Genomic DNA, 19,955 nt, shown 5'->3' on the forward strand with positions numbered 1-19,955 from the left:
TATATGATCATAGTAAATAACATTCTCACTGGAATGAAGGGGTATACAGGGAATGATTACAGGAAGGACTTCACTTTGAGCTCATTCACTATCATATCACTATATTAAACTATTCACTAGACACATAATGTTGGAGGTAAGGTTCAATGTCTCCAATTTGCTAGGAAAGACATTTTGCTGTAGCACAGGCTTCATAGACTGTCCCACAGAGAAGCCCTCATTAAACACCCCAAATTTCATACTGTGCAAAAAAACACAATGATAAGGACTTTTTCTCTAAAATCCTAATGCTTATTATTCTTCCTCACTATTTATTGGCATTCATCTATTACAGCTTTTTTAGCCATTCCCTAATTGGCACTCAATTTGTTTCATGGTTTTTGTTGGCAGATATAGATCTAATGAAATGAACAAAATAAGAGTGCATAGGGAAGATGTGGAAGGGATAGGGTACCTATTCCCTACTTTTCAGTCAGTTCTACCCAAGGACTCAGTCTCATGATGCAGTTGGTTGATTTCTTTGTCTGAGTAGAAGTCCAATTCTTCTAATGAATAATATGTGAGGATTTGACCTTGTCTTTCAAAATATCAACTAATGGGGACTCAGGGACCATCCGAATCAGACCAGAGATAAAGAGGACACAAATCTCTTCATAAGAAAGAGGCAAGGCACTGGGATGATGGTGAAGTAGACACATTTTTTGTTTATGGGAATCTCATGCTCCCATTGAGAAACCATATTATCTTTGGAGAAATAGCCTCCCATTCCTATTGGTTAAAATTTGAATGTTACACAATAAAACATTTCTATAAGATGACAAAGTCCTAATTACTCTTCCCTCTGATAAGGGGATAAGAATTTCACTTGCTCTTATAGCTTACAAGGAAACAAGGAGATTTAAGCAGATCTCTTCAATTTTCTCCTTTCAAATATAGCCAATTAAATATTTGATGGTTTTTAACATCATCAATATCGTATAGTATTAAATGAAATGGTATTATACGTTCTGTTGTATTTTAATAGATTGTATTGTATGTTTCTATATTATGGATTATATTATAATCAATCATAATATTATAATTTTATAACTCCCCCATTTTTGTTTTTTCTATAAGAGATAGTCAAATAACTTCAGAATCAAACATGATGCTTCAGAATTAGATTTATAACTGAAATTAGAATTGATATTCATGAACACATGCTCAACATGGTTGATAAAATACATGATCTTTTAAATGTGTATTTTTTCAGCTTCTAAAAACTTTAGTTTATAATCTAGCAATATCTATATTGTAGGGGGCAGCTGGGTGGCTCAGTGGATTGAGAGCCAGGCCCAGAGATGGGAGGTCCTGGGTTCAAATATGACCTCAGACACTCCCTAGCTGTGTGACCCTGGGCAAGTCACTTAATCCCAATTGCCTAGCCCTTACTGCTCTTCTGCCTTGGAACCAATACCCAGTATTGATTCCAAGTTAAGGTAAGGGTTTTAATTTAAAAATATATGTATATTTTTTTAATTAAATATATTCATATTGTAAGAGAAACTGCTTTTCTACAGCATGTCTTTATGAGGGTTTGCTAAATTTCACCTTTTCATAAACTATATATTGATTTTGAAACGTGAAACAAAACTATCAAATGACCTTACACAGAATTGCTTCCCCTTATTACATGTGTCTGTAATGTAAATGTGGCCTCAGAGTGTTCTGTGAATCAAAGCAATCAGCCCAGTGACAACAAGCATCCCTTCCAGGTGAAACTCAATGAGCAGAGGAAATGTCCAGAGTCCTAACACATGCACACACATGTATACACACATACATGTCCCCTGGTACATGTGTGTCGTATATCTGGGAGCCAGCATGGTACAACAGGAAGCAAGCCCACTGTTCTTGGACACCTCAGTCGCTGATCCAAATCCTGTCTGCCATTTATCATTGTCTCAGAGTGGGCAAGAGAGACCTTCTAGGACCCTACACATGGGGCAAGGTTGTCCAATTGAATATTCTTTCACTAAAATTTCATTATTTTATTCACATAAATTGAGGGCCAATTCTGGTGAGTTAGCAAGAGTGTGTTTGACATCACAGGGCCTTCATCTGAATCCCTGGAAGGGAAACATGGATGGAATCAAGAAGATCCGAGGTGGAATCATGCCTGAGACTTGGTGGCTGTGTGACCCTGGGCAAGTCACTTCATCTACTCAGCAAGGTGCTTGTGATGAATACCTGAGCCCTAGAAGTCCTGGCTGTGATGATTTCCTTTCCTGTGGAATAAGGGATACAAAAATAATGACTCAAACCCAGGGAGAAGAAAGACAGGATGAAGCTGGGCTTTAAAAGGAGGGTGTGGACAAAGGACCAGGCTAGGAAGGGCTGCTTGAGGCCAGGACAGACTAGATATCAAGGCAGTGACCCACAACCTGGGGTCAGGGGCTTAGCAAGAGGAATGGAGGTTTTGGGGTGACTTGCTGGCCCTCTCCCTCCTACCTCTGCTCTTCTCACCTCCTCACACTCCCCTCAGCAGATACCCTGTCCTTACTTTCTCCCCTAACTCCCTCTCATATGTCCCACTCTCGGATCCTGGGATTCTTCTAAGCTGATCCTCAGGCTCCCTTTATCCCCCAGTCCTCAGGAAGCCATCCCCCTTCCTCTACCCAGTCCCTCCTACTCAGGTATGTCCTTCCTCCACTCCATCAAAAAAGGACCATCAAAACTGGTCACTCCTTTTGCAGGCCAATGAGGGGATTGGACTCCATTTCCAATAAGAGTTAATATTAGAGAATGCTTCCACTAGACTGAGGGTTTACAATCACAATCGCAGTGACCCTGGGCAAGTCATTTAACCTTCTATCTGGTTTTCCCTGTCTGCACAGTGGGGTGTTAGGAGCTCCTACCTCTCAGGGTTGAGAGGAGGATTAAGTGAGAAAACATTTGTACAATGCTTTGCAAGCCTTCAAGCGCTGTGGAATGCTGGCTTTTGCAATGAGTATCATTCCTTGGAATTCAAGTGGCCTAGTAAAGACAGTAGGAGAAAGAAAACACGTTGACACTGTAGTGGCCTCATTTTTCATTCAAATTGATATTCAAGAAAGAGCAGAGGAAGTAACCAATGGACAGGGCCCTGGACGTAGAAGTGGGGACAACCTGGGTTCACATAATGCTTCCTACTGTTATGCTTGAAATTGTCTTGAGAGACTGACTTTGGGACAGAAGTATCAGTTTATCGATTATACCGGCTTATTAGTTAGACCATCATCATTCCTATCAGGTGACAGGTCAGCAGCCCTCTTGAATGACCAGAGAGCCCAGATCTGGCTCAGGCAGTTTAACAAATAGTTTGAAGAGTCGTTATTCAGCTCCTTTGGACATCCTGAAACATCTGTCTTAGAACGACATGTATAATTTGCAACTCCCATTAACTTCCTCTCACTCTCTTCTGAACTCTACGGGCTGCTTTTGACCCCAGTAAACTGAAACGACTTACCAGTGATCTTGGAATCCAACGGTCTAATGGCCTTTGCTCAGTCCTCGTCACTCTGGAGGGCTATGAAGCCTTTGATGCTTCTCTCTCTTTGTGTTCTCCTCTCTAGTACTTTGTGGCAATACTTTCTTATGCTTCTCCTTCTACCTATCTGACTACAGCAGGTAAATAATGGTATGGGCATATCTGTGACCATCAAGGGAAGTAATTTACACTGGCATGTCTGAGTGGTAATAATGTTGTGGAAGCAACTTCAGGAGAGATTGAGAAAGCAAAGTATGTGTTATACTTGCTTATAAGGGCTAAGTGTTTGATGTAGTCCCTGAAGGAAAAATAAGGTCATTTCATACCCAATCATGGTGGTTTAGAATCACTGCACAAAGAAACCTGTTAGACTTCCAATATACATATGCTTGTCCCAGAGAGGAAAATATATTGGCAACCAAACTGCGCAATTTGTCACTCCATGAGTTGCTGTTAAAGAATTTCAAGCCAGAACCCTTGGACATTATCATGAACTTCCAAACATCTCATGCACCTCTAAATGCACATGGTTCAAGAGGACCGATGCTGAGTCATGCAGTTTACTTCCTGAGAGAGGGATGATGGACTGACTATAGAGTATGAGAAATAATTCATGAGAGATGATGAAATAATTTGAATATTGAATATGTGTGCAGCAATTGCAATTTCTTTGCATTCTAAAAGAAAAGAAGTAAGTTTGCATATAAATTGCCAAAATTGCTGCAAGACAGTTAAGAAGAGTAACCTATTCTGAGCTTGGAATATGGAATTTCCAAGAATAGCCATGTGATGGCACGTCCAGAATAATCAGCACAGAATGTCAAGGAAGTTACCTGAGACTGACAGAATTATAATCAACAAGAGGCATTGAAAGGAAAGATAGAAAGGGTAGTGGAGAAAGACTGTCTAGTACAATGGACAGAGCATGCTCAGTCATAGAGTTTGAGTTGTAGTCTAGCTGCAGGGAGTTTGGTCAGGCCATTTCTCCATTCTGAGCTCAGGTCCTGAATTGTGAAGGGAGATGAGAATGTTCAGCCTGCCTGGGCCACAGGTGTGTTGTGGGCATTCAGTGTCATTGTATGTGAAGGCATTTCTAAACTAAATAAGCCTGTAGATGGGACCAAATCTTGTTTTCAAAAACCAAGTCTGCCTACTTGAGATTGAAAACTCTTCTTGACTGGAGAAGCAGAATAAAAATCAGGTTACTTATCCATCAGAGGAAAGAACTTCTGTTTCCATTGTGTATGTTTTTCTATGTATATATTATTTGTTTTCTTCAGATTCAGAGACCAGGTTTGAAGTAAATGAGATGACAAAAGAGCTGAGCGTTTTGTGGAGGAATCTGGTCATCAAAGATTCATGAGTGATGTTTCCTTGACTTCGGTTTGGGAGAAATCTATGATTAATGTCAGCATAGAAAAGTCCAAAGAGTGACTGTGAATCTGATGGAACTGGAAAGAGATTCAGACAATATTCAGTCCCAACTCAGTATGACAGTGACGTCAGGGAGTGACTCTCCTCAGGATAATGAATGTAACAAGTTCTTTCCTGAACAGGTGGAGCTTCTTCAGTCCCCTGGGAAACATCCTGAAATGCCCAGGAATCAGGAAAAATATAAGGGAAACAGTGACTACCTGGAATGTAGACCTCATTAGATGTCAAGAAAAATTCTCCTAGTAAAATGTTTCATGTGAGTAATAAATGTGGGAAGGTTATTAGTCAGAACTCTGAGCTTGCTGCATATCCCATAATCCACACTCAAAAGAAATCTTATGGATGTAAAGAACGTAGAAAGGCTTTCACATAGAGGGACAGTCTTATAGCACATTGGAGACTCCATTCTGCAGAGAAATCTTATGAATGTAAAAAGTCTGGAAAGGCTTTCCAATGGAACTCCAGTCTTATAAACATTAGAGAATCCACACTGTAGAGCAAGGTAAGGAAGAGAGAGAAAGTGGGGTTGAGGAATGGGGATTGGGAGCTCTCAGAGTGAATGTGGCCCAGATGGAATTCTAGCCCTGAGGACCAGTTTGGAGACCAGAATTCAGACCATTCCAGAGTCCAAGGCATTCCCCCCATTGGAGGGCAGGGTTTGAAGAGGAGAATTAGATGGGATCCTGAAATCCTGCTCTGGGTGTGATTGCTTCTTCCATTGGGGCTGAACTCTCTCTGTCTTCTGGAAGGCAGCTCTATGTATTCAGGTAGGTCTGAGGAAAGACTCTTCCTTGAACCCTGCTTCTGCTGGCTGCCTTTTCCTTTGGGCCTTATATTGCCTATCTTACCTCTTGGTCAGTGTCCTGACAGTGTCCTGCCAGGAGCAGGCCTCCTTTCTAGGCCTGGATCTTGGGTCTGCATCCTGCCCCTGCTACTTGTCCAGGCTCCTCCTCCCATCCCAAAGGTCCTGCAGTGCCATCCCCACCTTGACCACTTGGCCACAGTTGCCCATTTTTTATGTCTCACCCACAGTATTACAGGGCGATCTGAATCAGGGGCCATTGATGTTGGAACTAGTCTCATTCCATCTGGGATCCCAAGCCCTTTCTGCCTCTTGCTTCTATGTAGAAGTTGGGGAATGAAGGCAGAGATGGGGTTAGAGAAGTTAGGATGTCTTTTTCCCATTCATTACAACTTCATTTACAAGTCTGACTCTCCCTGATCCCCTCTTGTTGGGTAGAGTCTCCTGAGGCCAGGGGAAGGACTGTCATAACTCCTTTGGGATTTCCTTTTCTGTAATTTCCTGTAGACATACAAAGAGGAAGTCTCCCCAACTTGGGGATCCCACTTCCTGAAGAAGGCCAAAGACTGACACAAGGAGAGACCTGGAGCCCAGGGAATCACCCCTCAGACCCAGAGACTCCCAGCCCAGATGAGTGCAGTCCATCCCCAGCCCTGGCCAAGCTCCCCCAAGGTGGAACACAACAAAGCTGAGGAAGCTTCATCCTGTTAGACTCAGCATGGCCTTGGCAGCACTGTCCCAGAGCCGAAATTGTGCTCCGAAGTCCCTCCCTTTTACCATTTCTCTGGTCAAGTCAGGAAGCATTTAGCAAGTGGCTGCTCTGTGCCAAGCACTGTGCTCTCCTCCTGGGCCTGCAAAGGAAGGCAATAAACCCAGTCTCTGGCCTCCGGGAGGTCACAGTCTCATGGGGAGAAGCCACATGAGCATGTGTGTCCAGAGAAGCCCAGGGCAGTGTGGATGGGAGCCCTCTAAGATGGCTCAAGCACTTTCAAGAACCCAGGAAAAGCTTGGAAAGGGGCCGAGTGAGGAGATGGGGGGTCTTGGCCAGGGATGAGCCAGCAGCCCAGTGACCCAGGTCAGAGAGGAGGTGGAGGGGAGGAAGGTGGAAGGAGCTTGGAAAGAGGGTTCCAGGCTGACTATGTGGTGTCTGCTCTGGGCCACCAGCCCTCTCAGGATGATGGTGTTTTGTCCTGTAGGGAGAACTGTCAGGGTTTGGAGAGATCTGCCAAGCCTGGAGGTAGGTTTATTTGTTTTTTTATTTTTTAAATTTCAATGTTTTTTAGTGATGTTTTCACAAAGTGAATTTTTTAAAAAACCAAATCCATCTGGGAATAATAACGTACATGATGGTTTAAGTACTTTTACTAGTCAACTGTGTAAGTACAGAATTATAATACTTATCCTTCAGAATCACCTGTATTCAACATACATGACAATGAATGAATGAAACTCCCTTCCCCGAACACTTTAAGCATTGAAACACACTAAATTAAGAAAAAGCTTCTATATTCCATTTACATTCCAGGCGACAGCCTTCAATAAATTAATTCTTTTAAAGTATTTCTTCATCGGTGCAATTTTACTCTTTCTGAATGGAAAAGATTGCTGAGGAAGGTTGAAGCTACAGGCTCTACTGGAAGTGGAACAGAAGACACCAAACAGGTCAATATGTGTCTATTTGCACTGCAATGTTCAATACATCCAATATGACTAGAATCAGTCAAAATGCTGAACTGGATTAAAGGCTCTTTGGAAGATCAAAATGGCATCAGATACCTAATCCAAGCGATTTTTCCTAATTTTTCCATTGTTCATTTTGGCATCCTTTAAATATAGTCGTATTCCAGCAACTGCACTGCAGTAGGATAGTCAACAAATAGTTAAAATAAATTCTCCCTGTGACTGTGTGACAAGGAAATCACTTTAAAAGACTGATATATATTAATTTAAGGTCGCCAAGGAATTCCGCTATGTAATTCCTAAATGAAAACTCAAGTCAGCAGTCAATCTTTTATGGAGTTTTTAATTACAAACAGGAGGAAGAAAGGTATTAGAGAGAGAGAGAGAGAGAGAGAGAGAGAGAGAGAGAGAGAGAGAGAGAGAGAGTAAGTATAGGATTTCTCCCGCCTGGCCTTTGCCAGGGGGAGTTCAAAGACCTCCACCATGAAGTCTCTGAAGAACATTAGAGGCTTTCCCAAGAGGATAGAGTTTGGAAGGTAAAGGAGAAAAGAATCAGCCTAAACTCCAAGAGAGCTCAGTGAAGATGCCTCACCTGAACTAGGCTACTCAGCTTCTCCCAGTATAGTATCAAGGAAAACTCACTGCCAAAACCGGACAATAGCTGCCATCACGCCAAGATGCCAAAATGCTCAACAAGCTGCCACCAGCCACCTCTCCACTGAAAGAGGCCAGAGAGGGGAAGTGAAGAAAAATATATAGACCATTTTTACATCACTTCCTGTGTCTCACATGTACCAATGGTAACTGAAGCTTGACTTAGGACAGCCCAGGGGTCTGTCAGTTGTTTCTGATTTGTCATTTGCTAGCACATGTCTGTCATAGGCCATCCTCCTAAATACTTAATCCTTAAGTATGGGTGTAGATATTCCTGTTTTTGTTAGACTAAGTAGGATGGAGTAATCTAAAGTTCACAAAGTGACACAGGGAAAAGCAATCTACAATTAAACCATACACTCAAATCATTGCAATTACTCTTCATCATCTCGCTGAAGAGGTATTAGCTGAATTTCTTTGGCAATTCTTTCTGCTAAGACTCTGATGCTTGCAGCAATTATTCTTCATGACATCAAGTCAAAAGGTCCCCCTGTTATATCCAAAAACACTCCACCAGCTTCATTAATGATAACACCAGCTCCTGCCGTATCCCAGCAGTGAATGCCCATTTCCTAACATGCATCTGCTCCTCCAGTTGCCACCAGGAACAGATTTATTGCTGCTGTACCAGCACCCCTTATTTCATGAATAGGAATATAAAAAAGTATCTCCATATTTGAAAGAAAAGTTTTTACCACCTCTGGTTGTCGGTTAACTACCAATTCTGTCACCAATTTTAGCAAAATCTTTTTGTCCTGACACATGAAGTTTTTGATCATTGCAAAAAGTCCATTTTCCTTTCCTGCCAGTGTACATTTTATCTTCTATACAACTGTATACAACTCCAAATTCCATCTTTTTGCCCACATCAAAGCCAATGGAAATAGCTACAAATGGAAATCTGTGCACGAAGTTAATAGTTCCATCAATAGGATCAATTATCCATGTGGGATTATCAGTCAAGACACTGTGGTCCCCAGCAGCCACTGATTCCTCACCAATGAAACTGTGAGAAGTGTGGAAAGGAAAACTAAAGCAAGCTCTGCACTTTCTGCCACTGAGTTGGAACAGCAGTTGGAGTGTTAGAGAGAAAATATTGACAAAACTGCCAGTTAGTGGAGGAAAGGGCAACTGGGAGGGGCAGTTGGTCTTGTGACTCTCTCTCTTCCTGGCCCTGGAACTGAAGGAGCCTCTCTCCCTGTCTCTGGATAGAAGTGCCTCTATTCCTGAGTTTACCAACTGTGTGCTCTCCCTGTATTCCTGTGATCGTGTTCATCGGACAAAAGGACTTAAGGGAAGGGACTGTAAATCCAGTCTTTAGGGGCATCAGCCTGAAGAAACAGGCCCAACCAGCTCTTAAGGTCAGAACTTTCTTCCTCTTGCTGTCTACTGCTAAGACTTTGAACTTAAGAAAACTAGCACAGATTAGCATAGACAGGAATAACAGAACCCCTTCACCAGCCTGTGAGGCCTGGCCTCAGCTCAAAAGCTGAGACTCAAACCTCATCAAGGGACATCCCTCTTCCCTCTTTCCTGATACCTCCCCAATCCAAACTTGTTATTAAAATTTATCTTTATTTGAACATCTCAGTCAGATAAGAGGACTAGCATTTCAGGGGACATAGAGGGAACTGAACCTCAGGATAGCCAGTCAACTATAAACAGCCCTTATTGGATCCCTGCTGGGCGACTAAGTCTGGGGGGGGAGGCTTGTCCCTCAGGAGGGTCTGTGCTTACCTACTCGGGGGTATCTTCCACATCAATTCAATAGAGAAGACGTCACCTGAGGCTATCATAAGTGGCCCATTTCTCTGGAACCCCATTTTTCAAAAATAGTCTCTTGGCAGGGGGCATCTCTCTCCTTTTACCTCACCAGCAGCCATATTCTCTCTCTTCCTTCAACTCCTCCGTTTCCTGTAACAAAACCTTCAGTATCCCTTGTTCTTCAATCCTACCATGACACCTATAAGTATTACGGAAGGAAACCTCTCCTTTATGGCAGAAAGCATCATTTTTTCAATGTTTTGGTCAGTGGCTGGAGAACTCTTCAACATGACAGTCATCTCGTTTTTTAGAGCTTCTCAAACCATCTCTTCCTGCTTTTCTTGCTAAGGATATTGCCTAATCCATACATTCTTGCCAAGGATCAGCCATTTTCTCCTTCCAGTCTTAAGCTCCTGGCTGGGGCTCTCTGGAGACAGGTTTAGAAGGAAGTTTGGTGTCAGATCAGTTGGGGCACATAGAGGGGAAAAGGTACATTTTTACAAAAAAGAAGAAGAAGAAGAAGAAGAAGAAGAAGAAGAAGAAGAAGAAGAAGAAGAAGAAGAAGAAGAAGAAGAAGAAGAAGAAGAAGAGGAAGAGGAAGAGGAAGAGGAAGAGGAAGAGGAAGAGGAAGAGGAAGAGGAAGGAGAGGAAGAGGAAGAAGGAAGAAGGAAGAAGGAAGAAGGAGGAGGAGGAGGAATTTGTTAGGGTCAGAGAAGTCTGTGAAGAAGGCCTGTAATAACTCCAAATGTAGCATCCAATGCGGCCAGCTTTGTTCTCTCCAAATTCACTTTTGACATTGGCTCAGTGGTAAGTTCTGGGGGATGTGAATGGGAAATACATGATTGGGCTTCCCTGAGTCCAAGGAGGAAAGAGACCGGGAGGCCAGGCTTCATGAGGACCAGAGCAGCATCAGGGGAGAAGGCCTGGGCCGGTTGAGGAGAATTGACTGCAGCGAGGGGGCAGGTCCTCTGGATGGGAGCCGGAGACCTCAGTGAGGCAAGAGCAGGGCAGGATGGTGGCCTCAAAGAGCACGTCTTGTTCTTGGAAGTCAGAGTCCAGGGAGGCCGCCTCTCTGGTCCCGTCCCTTGGCTCTAAGGTGGAGCTCTCAGGTCAGCAAGAGGCAGGACACAAGTCCCTTGATGAGCAAGAGGCAAGAGGCAAGATGCAATCTTTTTCCTCAGGGGGTTGGTGGAGACAAAGTTTTGTTCATGGGCATCTCATGCCCTTGTTAATAACCCACAATGCCTTGGGGAAACGTCCTCCTATTCTTATTGGTTGAAATCCGACCGCTACATAACAAAACAGTTCTACAGGCTGACAAAGTCCTAATTGCACCTGATAATTGCTGACCATCTAATCAGAGATATTATTCCCCCCCTTTTAAGAAAATTTTATTTGGTCAATTTAGAACATTCTTCCTTGGTTACAAGAATCAGATTCTTTCCCTCCCTCCCTCCCCTCCCCATCCCTTCCTGTAGCCCTGAGGCCGCCCCTCCAGACCAGGAACTTTCCCAGCCCAAAGCCCCCTCAAGGCTCTTCTCAGGAAGTTCAGCAGCTGAATGCAGGGAACATCTCTTCTTCATGGTGGATGTAGCCGGCTGTGGGCATCTCCTTGGCTCTGGGCAGGAGGAAGAACCTCATCAATGATTTCTATGCAGAAAAGGTCCCACCCCCTCCCGGTCCTCTCCCTTGGGCTCCCCCTTCCCCCCCTCCCCACCCCCAGCCTCCTGGGAGGATCCTCAGACACAGTCACACAAGAAGTGGCAGATCCAGGATCTCCTCTGAGGGAGGGAAGGAGGTGCTGGTTGTCCTGAAGGCTGTTCCCCATGAGAGATTCATTCAGAGGCCCTGGGTTCAGATTCTGCTCTTCTGCCTCCTGGCCTCCCTATCCCCGTCTGACCTCTTGGCCAATGTCTACCAGTGATGCCCAGGTCAGGCCTCCCCACAAGGCCCAGCTCCCAGCCCCTCCCTGCCCTTCTTGTCTAGGCCCCCAGCACACCCCAAAGGCCTCCTAACCAGCCTTCCCCATTGGCTCACAGCTGTCCCGCCTTCTTATGCCCCATGAGTCAGGGGTCATGTAGGCTCATCCTGGCCTCAGCCCATTGGGGGTCCCCAAGCCTCTTCTGCCTCCTGGTCTCTGGGGGAAGATGGGGGAGTCCCCTGAGGCCCAAGAGAATGAGGCTGAGATGGAGGCCAGGCCTCCTCCTGTTCACTTACTTCATCTCCCAGCTGGGTCCCTCCATGCTGCCTCCCCTGAGGGCAGGCCCAGTCACCTCCCTGGAGGCCTCCCCCTCTGGGCCTCCCTTTAGGGCTCCCTCCCAGCTCAGCCTGGACAGGCCCAAAGCCTGGAAGAAGAGTCTGGAGTCCAGGGAAGACCCTGGGGGACCCCCAACACCCCCATCCCAGGGGAGGGTAGGCCATGCCCATCCAGGCCTGTGTATTCTCTCCTCCTGAGCCCCAGAGACAGCAGAGAGGAATCCAGAGCAGCAGCCCCAGCCCTGAGGCCAGAAAAGGAAGAATTGTCCAGGCAGAGAAGCCCTTCCAGGGCCTTTAGCCCCTCAGAGCCTGCCAGAGCTCAGGGCCTGGAGTCAGGGAGGCCTGAGATCTCCCCCTGAGAGACCCTGGACAAGTGACTTTACTCTGTTGCCTCAGTTTCCTCCCCTGACAAATGAGCTGCAGAAGGACATGGAGAAGCCGCCCAGCCTCTGCCCAGAAAGCCCCAAAAGGGGGGAGTCAGACAGGCCTGAACAGCCTGAGCCCAGCAGCCCTGCAGACAGACACACAGACACCCCCAGACTGTCCATCAGGGCTCCGAGCCTGGTTCAGCGGCTGTTGCTGCCTTCTATGGCCTCCTCCAGGGCAGGAGGGGTTCCTGGGCCTCCCCCAGGCCTCTGGAGGGTCTTTGGGCCTCTGGGCTGGGGCGGTGCTGAGAGACCCGGAGGAAGCAGCTCTGTTCCCCCCACCCCCATCCTCTCTGGACCAGCTTCACCACAGCCCCCCCTCAGGCTCTTATTGTCTGGATTTCTTCATGGGGGAAACTGAGGCAAAGGCTGGGGAGGGCCTTGGCCAGGCTCCCCCAGCTGGGCACTGTCTGAGGCCACGGTTCAGCCCAGATCTTGGGGGTTCCAGGCCCAGGAGGGCAGCTCCTGAGTCCCCTGATTCCTCCTCTGGGGAGAGGGTTGGCCCCTCTTTGGGGGAGCCCCTGAGGACCCCTAAAGCAGGAGGAGCAGCAGGAAGTTCAGAGAGATCCCTGGAGGAGGGGAAGCTCTGGGAGGGGGCTGGGCCTGGGCCCTGGAGGGTCAGCGGCTGCCCCGTGCCTCAGTTTCCTTCTGTGTCAGGAGGGGGCTATGTGTTGCTTTCATAACAGGTTTTCTGAAAGTCTGCAGACAAGCAATATGGGAGCTTCAAACATGCTGATTAGTAGATCGTTCTGTTTCCTCCTCTGATCCGGGGACCCACTGCCAGGCTGTGAGGAGCACCGATCCATGGATCAATCAATCAATCAATGGGCATGTATTAGGCACCTGCTGTGTGCCAGGCTCTAGCCTGAGGCAGCTTCCAGCGTAAAGAAACAGCAGGGCAGGGCTGGAAGCAGAAACCGGAGGAGAGGGAGAAGGCTGCGGTCCCCACGTCGGGGAACATTTCCTTTAGTACTCCCCCACCCATTGCGTGTCTAAGCCCAGGCGGGAGGACTCCATTTCCCAGAATGCCTGTGTAATGACAGTAAACAATTTTTGGCCCGCCGCATGAAGGACTCCATTTCCCAGAATACCATTTCCTGAAAACACTCGTCTTGGCTCCTCCCCACTGGGGCAGCCCCAAGGCATGCTGGGAATCTCCTGTGGTCAGTCTCAGCCCCTGGAAGGTGCACAGGTGTTGTTCTTGGACTTCTGTGGGTCAGCGGGATAGGGGAGGGATTCTAAACTAAACTAACACTAAACCGAGGGGTCCATTTCCCAGAATGCCTCGGTCATGATCTCACGTAAGCCATGACCCTCCCCTGTGGAAGACTCCATTTCCCAGAAAGCTTGCTATGTGACGTCACCCAAATCTTGGCTTGTAGTTCTGTGGCAGCCGCAAGGCATGCTGGGAAACTCACATGGCCAGTCTCAGCTCCTGGAAGGCTCACAGGTGTTGTTTTTGACCCTTTGCTGGGTGAGCGGGGGACAGGAGGGAGTCAGTGGACCGGCGCTGGGGAGCTTTGGGGGAGAGAGGGGACCCCCTGCTCTGGCAGCTGAGACTTTCTGCTCCCTAATTCCTGGGACATTGGAAGCCTGGGGTGGACCGGTTCCCCGTTAGTAAGCCGGGGAGTGTGGGCGAAAGCGTGTGCGCATGTGCCAGTAGAGCGGATGGCCTGGGGTGGTGTGCTGAGGTGTAAAAACTGTGTATGGGGGGTGGGGAGAGTCCGTGAGTGTGTGTGTTATTAGGGGAGATCCCAGCCCCGCCTGCCCAGGCCATGGGGAGCGGCGGTCCCTTGATCGATAAGTCAGTCAGTCAGTAGACATTTATTAGACACTTGCTGTGTGCCAGGCTCTAGAGGCAGCTTCAAGTCTAAAGAAGCATCAGGGCAGGGCTGGAAGGGGAAACTGGAGTGGGAGGAAGAATCCCCCCCCCCCCCCCCCCCCCGCTTCCCATTCCTGTATAGTCTTCCCGCTCCACCACCCCAGTAGCCCAGGCAGAACTCCATTTCCCAGAATCCCTGTCATGACCTCATGTAAACTATGCTCCTCCTCCCTCCCCGTGGGAGACTCCATTTCCCAGAATTCTCATCTCCCACCCTTGGCTTGTCCTCCTATGGCAGCCCCAAGTCATGCTGGGAATCTCCTTTGGGCAGTCTCAGCCCCTGGAAGGCTCCTAGCTGTGCTGCTTGGACTTATGCTAGGGGAGAGGGGGAGAGGAGGGAGTCAATGCGCAGGCGCGGCCTCGGCTCTCTTCTCTGTCAGCTGAGACTCTGCTCCCTAAATCTTGGGGACCCGGAAGACTGGGATGGACCAGTTTCCCCTTTCTTAGCTTGGGAGCAGGGCGTGGCTTGTGCGCATGTGCAACAAGAGAGGAGGGGCAGGAGCTCTATACCACAGGGGAAATGCTGGGGGGGGCGTGTCTCCATCACTTTAAAGGACCTAGAAAAAGGGACAAACCCGGAAGTGTCCCAGTAGACCTGGGAAGCTCCTTGTAGACCAGGAACCTTTGCGGGGCTTTGCTTTGGCTCCCTCACCCCCCCCCCCAGATCTCCAGAATAAAGCCGCTGGGGGAGGGGTGCAGTCTCAGGATGGGGAGGGGCTGGTCGGGCTTTTCTCCAAAAGGGACATTCAGGTCAGAACACAGGGGAGCTTGGTCAGGGGCCAGCGGGGGTGCCCGTGCCCTGTGCCGGGGAAGGAGCCACGATGTTGGGCCCTGCACAAGTGCCAGCACTCTCTCCCCAGCCCCCACCTGATGCCCGGCTCCCCCTCCAGAGAGGATGGGAGGCTTCTTCCCGGACAGTCCCAGGCCCTGCCCAGCCTGAGACTCCGGGTTCCCCCCTGAGGCCAGGGAAAGCCTGGCAGCCCCCCTGAACCCTCCCCCTCTCCCCCCCCTCAGGCGCACACAGAGGACGTCTCCCCCCTTGGAGCTGCCACCCCCTGAAGCACCCCAGGGTGGCCCCACAGCCAGAGGAATGGCCCCCGGGACCCCGAGGCCCCCCTCCAAGGTGAGTGCAGCTGAAGGAAAGGGCTGGAAGGGCTGCAGAGAAGGGCTCCAGCCAAGCCATGGGGTCAGCTGCCACCGGGCCTTTGGGCCTTATTGGACAGTGAGATGGGGGGGAGGGGCCGGGGGCGGGGCGGGGCGGGCGCTGCTGAGCCCATCCAGCACCTTGTTATGTCCTCCCAGGGCGGGCCCTGAGCTTAGTCCCCGCTCAGAGCCCCTCCCCCCTGGCCACAGGAGAGCCTCCCTGGTGGGGGATGGGGGATGGGGCGGTGACAGCCAGCGTTGGGCTTCCCCAGCCCCAGGAGGAAGAGCCTGGCAGGGCTGGCACCGAGCTGGGCACAGGGTTGCCAGGGGAGGGGGCTGGGCTGGCCGAGGAGAGCTGCCCCAGGGAGGAGAGCAGGCCTGGGGGGGAGCCGGGGAGGCGGGGCCTGGCACGAAGGTGCCATCAAAGGGCTCTTGACAGGGCGGCCCCCTGAGCTGGGTGAGCCCCGGCTGTGCCCGGCTTGGGGGGTTCCTGCAGTTCCTCCGTGTTTGTTCCCTCCGTGGAGAACATTGCGAGGGTCAGAGACGTCTCTGGGCCATTTTTCTGAGCTCAGAATCTTAAATCTCATTGTGGTCAGTGGCAGCTGCAGGTGGCCCCCAGCCCACCCCCCAAAAGGGTCCCCAGAGCCGGGGCAGGTGTTTGCAGGTGTCTGATGGATCCTCAGCAAAGTCATTGCCAGGCTGCAGGGTGCAGAGGAGGGCAGCGGGCGGGCAGAGGGGTTTGGTCAGGGTCGGAGCCTTTGATCGAGAGGAGGTAAGAGAAGAGAATGGACTGAATCCTGCAGAGCTCTCAGACTCCGGAGGCCGGAGGAGCCTCTCCCAGCCGCAGTCCTGGGGGAGCTCGAGGTTGGCCTAAATCTTCCCAGGCTCGAAGGGCCCCTGATGGGCCAAGCTTGTCTGCAGGATCTTCTCAGGCCAGTGAGTCCCGCCATTCCCGGGGAGCCCAGCTCCTCTGCAGGGCCTTCAGCTGGGATTCCACCCCCAGAAGCCTTTGATGTCTGACACCCCAAACTCCATCCCTTCCAATAGTGCTGTTGTAATGGACGTCTGCTGCGTGGCTTGTGCCCTCCCTGGGCTGACTCTTTCCAACTGCAGTTACTTACCCAAAGGCTCCTCCTGTGTGATCACTGGGTTCTTGGTCAGTGATATGCAGGCAGTGCACAACCCCCCTTAGTCAGCATCCTGTGAAGCCCTCCGGAGGGCGCAGATGAGGAGTTCTTCACCCAGAGGGCTGTCCAGGACAGGCATCGCCTTGCCAGGATACAGAGCACAAATACAGCCTCAATGATAATGTCCAGTTAGATTATTTTCAAGTCAAATCCAGTTTCTCTCCTCGATTCATGGCTTGATAGAATGATGGAGCTGCCTTTGGCTGATGCACAAGTGTTTTCTAGAGCGTGTTAGCTTTCCTTTTAATCATTTTTAAACTTTAAAAATTATTTATTTATTTGTTTTTAGGGGCCTCACCTTCCATCTTAGAATCAATTCTGTGTATTGGTTCTAAGCCAAAGAACAGTAAGGGCTAGGCAATGGGATCAAGTGACTTACACAGTGAAATAAAAAATGTAAACTGAGGGAAACTATTACTTGGTAAGATAGAGAAGGTAAACTTAGGGGAACCTGTTTCTTCACAATGACTGTTGTTCTCTGGCTTGTGATTAGAATAGCTGCTATAGGGACCTGAGGCTGCTTATTAGTAATGGAGGCAGAGCAGAGACATGATGGGGGATACTGCCACACAGGGAAACTACTCTGGATAGATACTGGGGGATATTCTGGGGTTTGCCTACTGATCCCTCTTGATCGCTGATGGATCAATCTATTTCCTAACTTCCTTCCTCCCTCACTCCCTCCCTTAACCAACCTCTCCCTTTTGCCTCCCCTACTTCCCAAATCTTCTTGAAGCCTTTGGCTCTTTCCCTCCCTCCTGAGTTGAACTATAATGATACTCTAGTTGCTTTCTCAGTGAAGGGGTTTATTGGGATAACAGGATGGGAAACTGACATAAGAGGAATGAGGAATTTCCCTAATCTAAATGATTTAAAATTGAGGGTTTGGGGAGTCACAAGTGTGACTCTTAGACAGTTATGAAGATGGAGGACAATAGCAGTTCAAAATCTTCTTTCTTCTTCACAAAATAGCCAGATCTCTCAGCTTAACCCCAGGAAGAAACAAAGTTCAAAGTCTCTCCTTTTCTCCTGGCCAGCTCAACTCTCTTATAGAACACTCAAGACTTCTCCCCTGGTCAGCTTCCACTGCTCAGAGCTAGAGATAAAGGCCAAAAGCCAAGTCAGCCTCACAAAAGTCTCTCAGCCAGCTTCAAACCTCCAGGGAGAGAAAGTGTGTTTCTCCCAGTCAGAGACAAAGTCCAAAAGCCCAGTCAGGGTCCTTTAAGCCAGCTTCAAACCTCCTGGGAGAGAAAGTGTGTCTCCCAGTCAGAAACAAAGTCCAAAAAGCCAAGTTTCTCTCCTCAGTGTGTGGCCAGCAAACCCCCAACTGCCCCTCCTGGGGACCTTCCATTGGAACCCGGGCTCTTGCATTCTTTGCATCTTGGTCCACAAGTCCTGCAAAACCTCTCCATGTCTCTATCACAACAGTTAGGAAGTACCTGAGGTGTAATGATAATTTTAGTGTTTTGACTTAAAATCTAAACAAGTGGTCACCATGGGAAATTCCCAAATATGAAAATACCCAAGTCAACTGGGAATTTATGGAGATTTTAATTAATAAAGAGAGAAGGAATTAAGGGAAGGAGAGAGAGAGAGAGAGAGAGAGAGAGAGAGAGAGAGAGAGAGAGAGAGAGAGAGAGAGAGAGAGAGAGAGAGAGAGAGAGAGAGAGAGTGAGAGTGTTAATTTAAACTGCTCTGGCTCAGGCTGAGCGAAGCAGTAGTTAAAGGCCTAGGCTAAAGTGGCCTCCCTGAGACTAAGGGAGAGGGAGCCAGTCTTATTACTCACCACAAGACTATCTCCAAGTAAGTTCCAGTCCTCCACTGAATCTTCTGAACTGAGTTTTGAATCCAACTCCACACGGAACTGAATTTAGCCAACTGACTTTTTACCCCTTCCTTTTAAAGAAAATTTCTCTTATGTCACCTCCCCTACATTTTTATGTCTACCAATCATAGTAGACACTTTTTTCCAGGACTGCCCATTCTTAGTTCTCATCTTCTTTGGTTCTCCCTTCTCTGGTTAGATTATATCTTCTGAGTACTTCACACCTCTTTGTTAAGCTTGCCTTTTGTAAGTTACTTGACCTTTGTGTGATTAATTTAACCTTTGCAGATACTTAACACCTTTTTGTTTTAGATCTAAAAATAGACCTATCTTAAGGTTCTAGCTTTACTATAAGGTATGAGTTAAGTACCTTCATTGGTCAATCAGGAGTTTACAACTTTATCTTCCCCTAAGGCATTGTCTGAGTAGGGTGGAGTAATTTTAAAAGTTCCCAATACATTTCTGATTCTTGTTAGACCAAGTATCTCCATTGTTACAATAAGGGAATAGCTAAATGAAATCTTCTAAGGTACAGTTGGAGTAGTTTTTAAGATTCACAGAGGCCAGATTTGAACCTAGGACCTCGCATTTCTAGGCCTGACTCTCAATCCATTGAGCCACCCAGCTGCCTCTATTTATCAATTCTTAAGTATTTTTCCATAGTTATGTAATTCTTTTTCTCTCCCTTCCCTTCCCCCTTCCCCCCCCTCCCGGGCTATACATGTATTATCACTCAATACCTATTTCCATATTATTCATTTTGTAATAGTCCTCTTTTAAAACCAAACCCCAAATCCTATACCCATATAAACAAGAGAGAAATCATATGTTTTTCTTCTTTTTTCTAACTTTAAAGCATTGAAACAATGGCTTCAAGGCCCTATTTTTTAACAAACATGTCCCACAGCCTCTGGAACCAAGGACATTCCAAATTTAATACATTTCTTTTTCTTTAAAATTTAATCAATCAATTAATTAATTAGAGATATTTTTCTGTAGCTACATGATTTGTATTCTTTCCTTACCCTCCTCCTTCCCCCTTCATGCCAACAAACATGAATTTAATACATTTCTTAAAGAGTTGAGCTGGACATTTCCTATTATTGGGAATACTAGGGCATTCCTCAAGTTTATTACACATAAATGAATATTGTTTCATGGAATTCCTTTCTAAAAGGACATTCTTCATGATATACAAACAAATGCTCCTCAAATCCAAATAGCAGGACACTCCCCACAGACCTGATAAGGTCCTGCAATTGATGGATAATTAGGTATCACATCAGTACTAGAAAACTGAGATGCTCTATTAAATGAGGAGGAGGTGAAGTCTCTACTGGATATAGCTAATGCCTGTGTTTGGGTACCAGGTTTAGTCAACACCTGGCAGCTTGA

General features: G+C 47.6%; 1 protein-coding gene and 1 pseudogene across 2 annotated transcripts in view; one reads left to right on the forward strand and one right to left on the reverse strand.

Annotated features, from left to right (window-relative positions):
- Positions 1-8,239: 8,239 nt before the first annotated feature.
- Positions 8,240-10,232, reverse strand: LOC130458838 (inositol monophosphatase 1-like; annotated as a pseudogene).
- A 3,553-nt stretch (positions 10,233-13,785) lies between these two features.
- Positions 13,786-19,955, forward strand: part of LOC103099874 (zinc finger protein 383-like) — a 30,761-nt gene continuing 24,591 nt past the window's right edge. The window contains exons 1-2 of one of the 2 annotated variants that reach the window (XM_016422393.2): positions 13,786-13,973; positions 15,420-15,528. In XM_016422393.2, coding sequence (XP_016277879.2) covers positions 13,942-13,973; positions 15,420-15,528 — 141 coding nt within the window. In that variant the 5' untranslated portion in view covers positions 13,786-13,941. Of the gene's footprint in view, positions 13,974-14,610; positions 15,156-15,419; positions 15,529-19,955 lie in introns of those variants that run through there. The other variant, XM_056825767.1, reaches the window with a different exon arrangement.

The sequence above is a fragment of the Monodelphis domestica genome, chromosome 4 (assembly GCF_027887165.1).
Source record: "Monodelphis domestica isolate mMonDom1 chromosome 4, mMonDom1.pri, whole genome shotgun sequence".
Taxonomy (NCBI): domain Eukaryota; kingdom Metazoa; phylum Chordata; class Mammalia; order Didelphimorphia; family Didelphidae; genus Monodelphis; species Monodelphis domestica.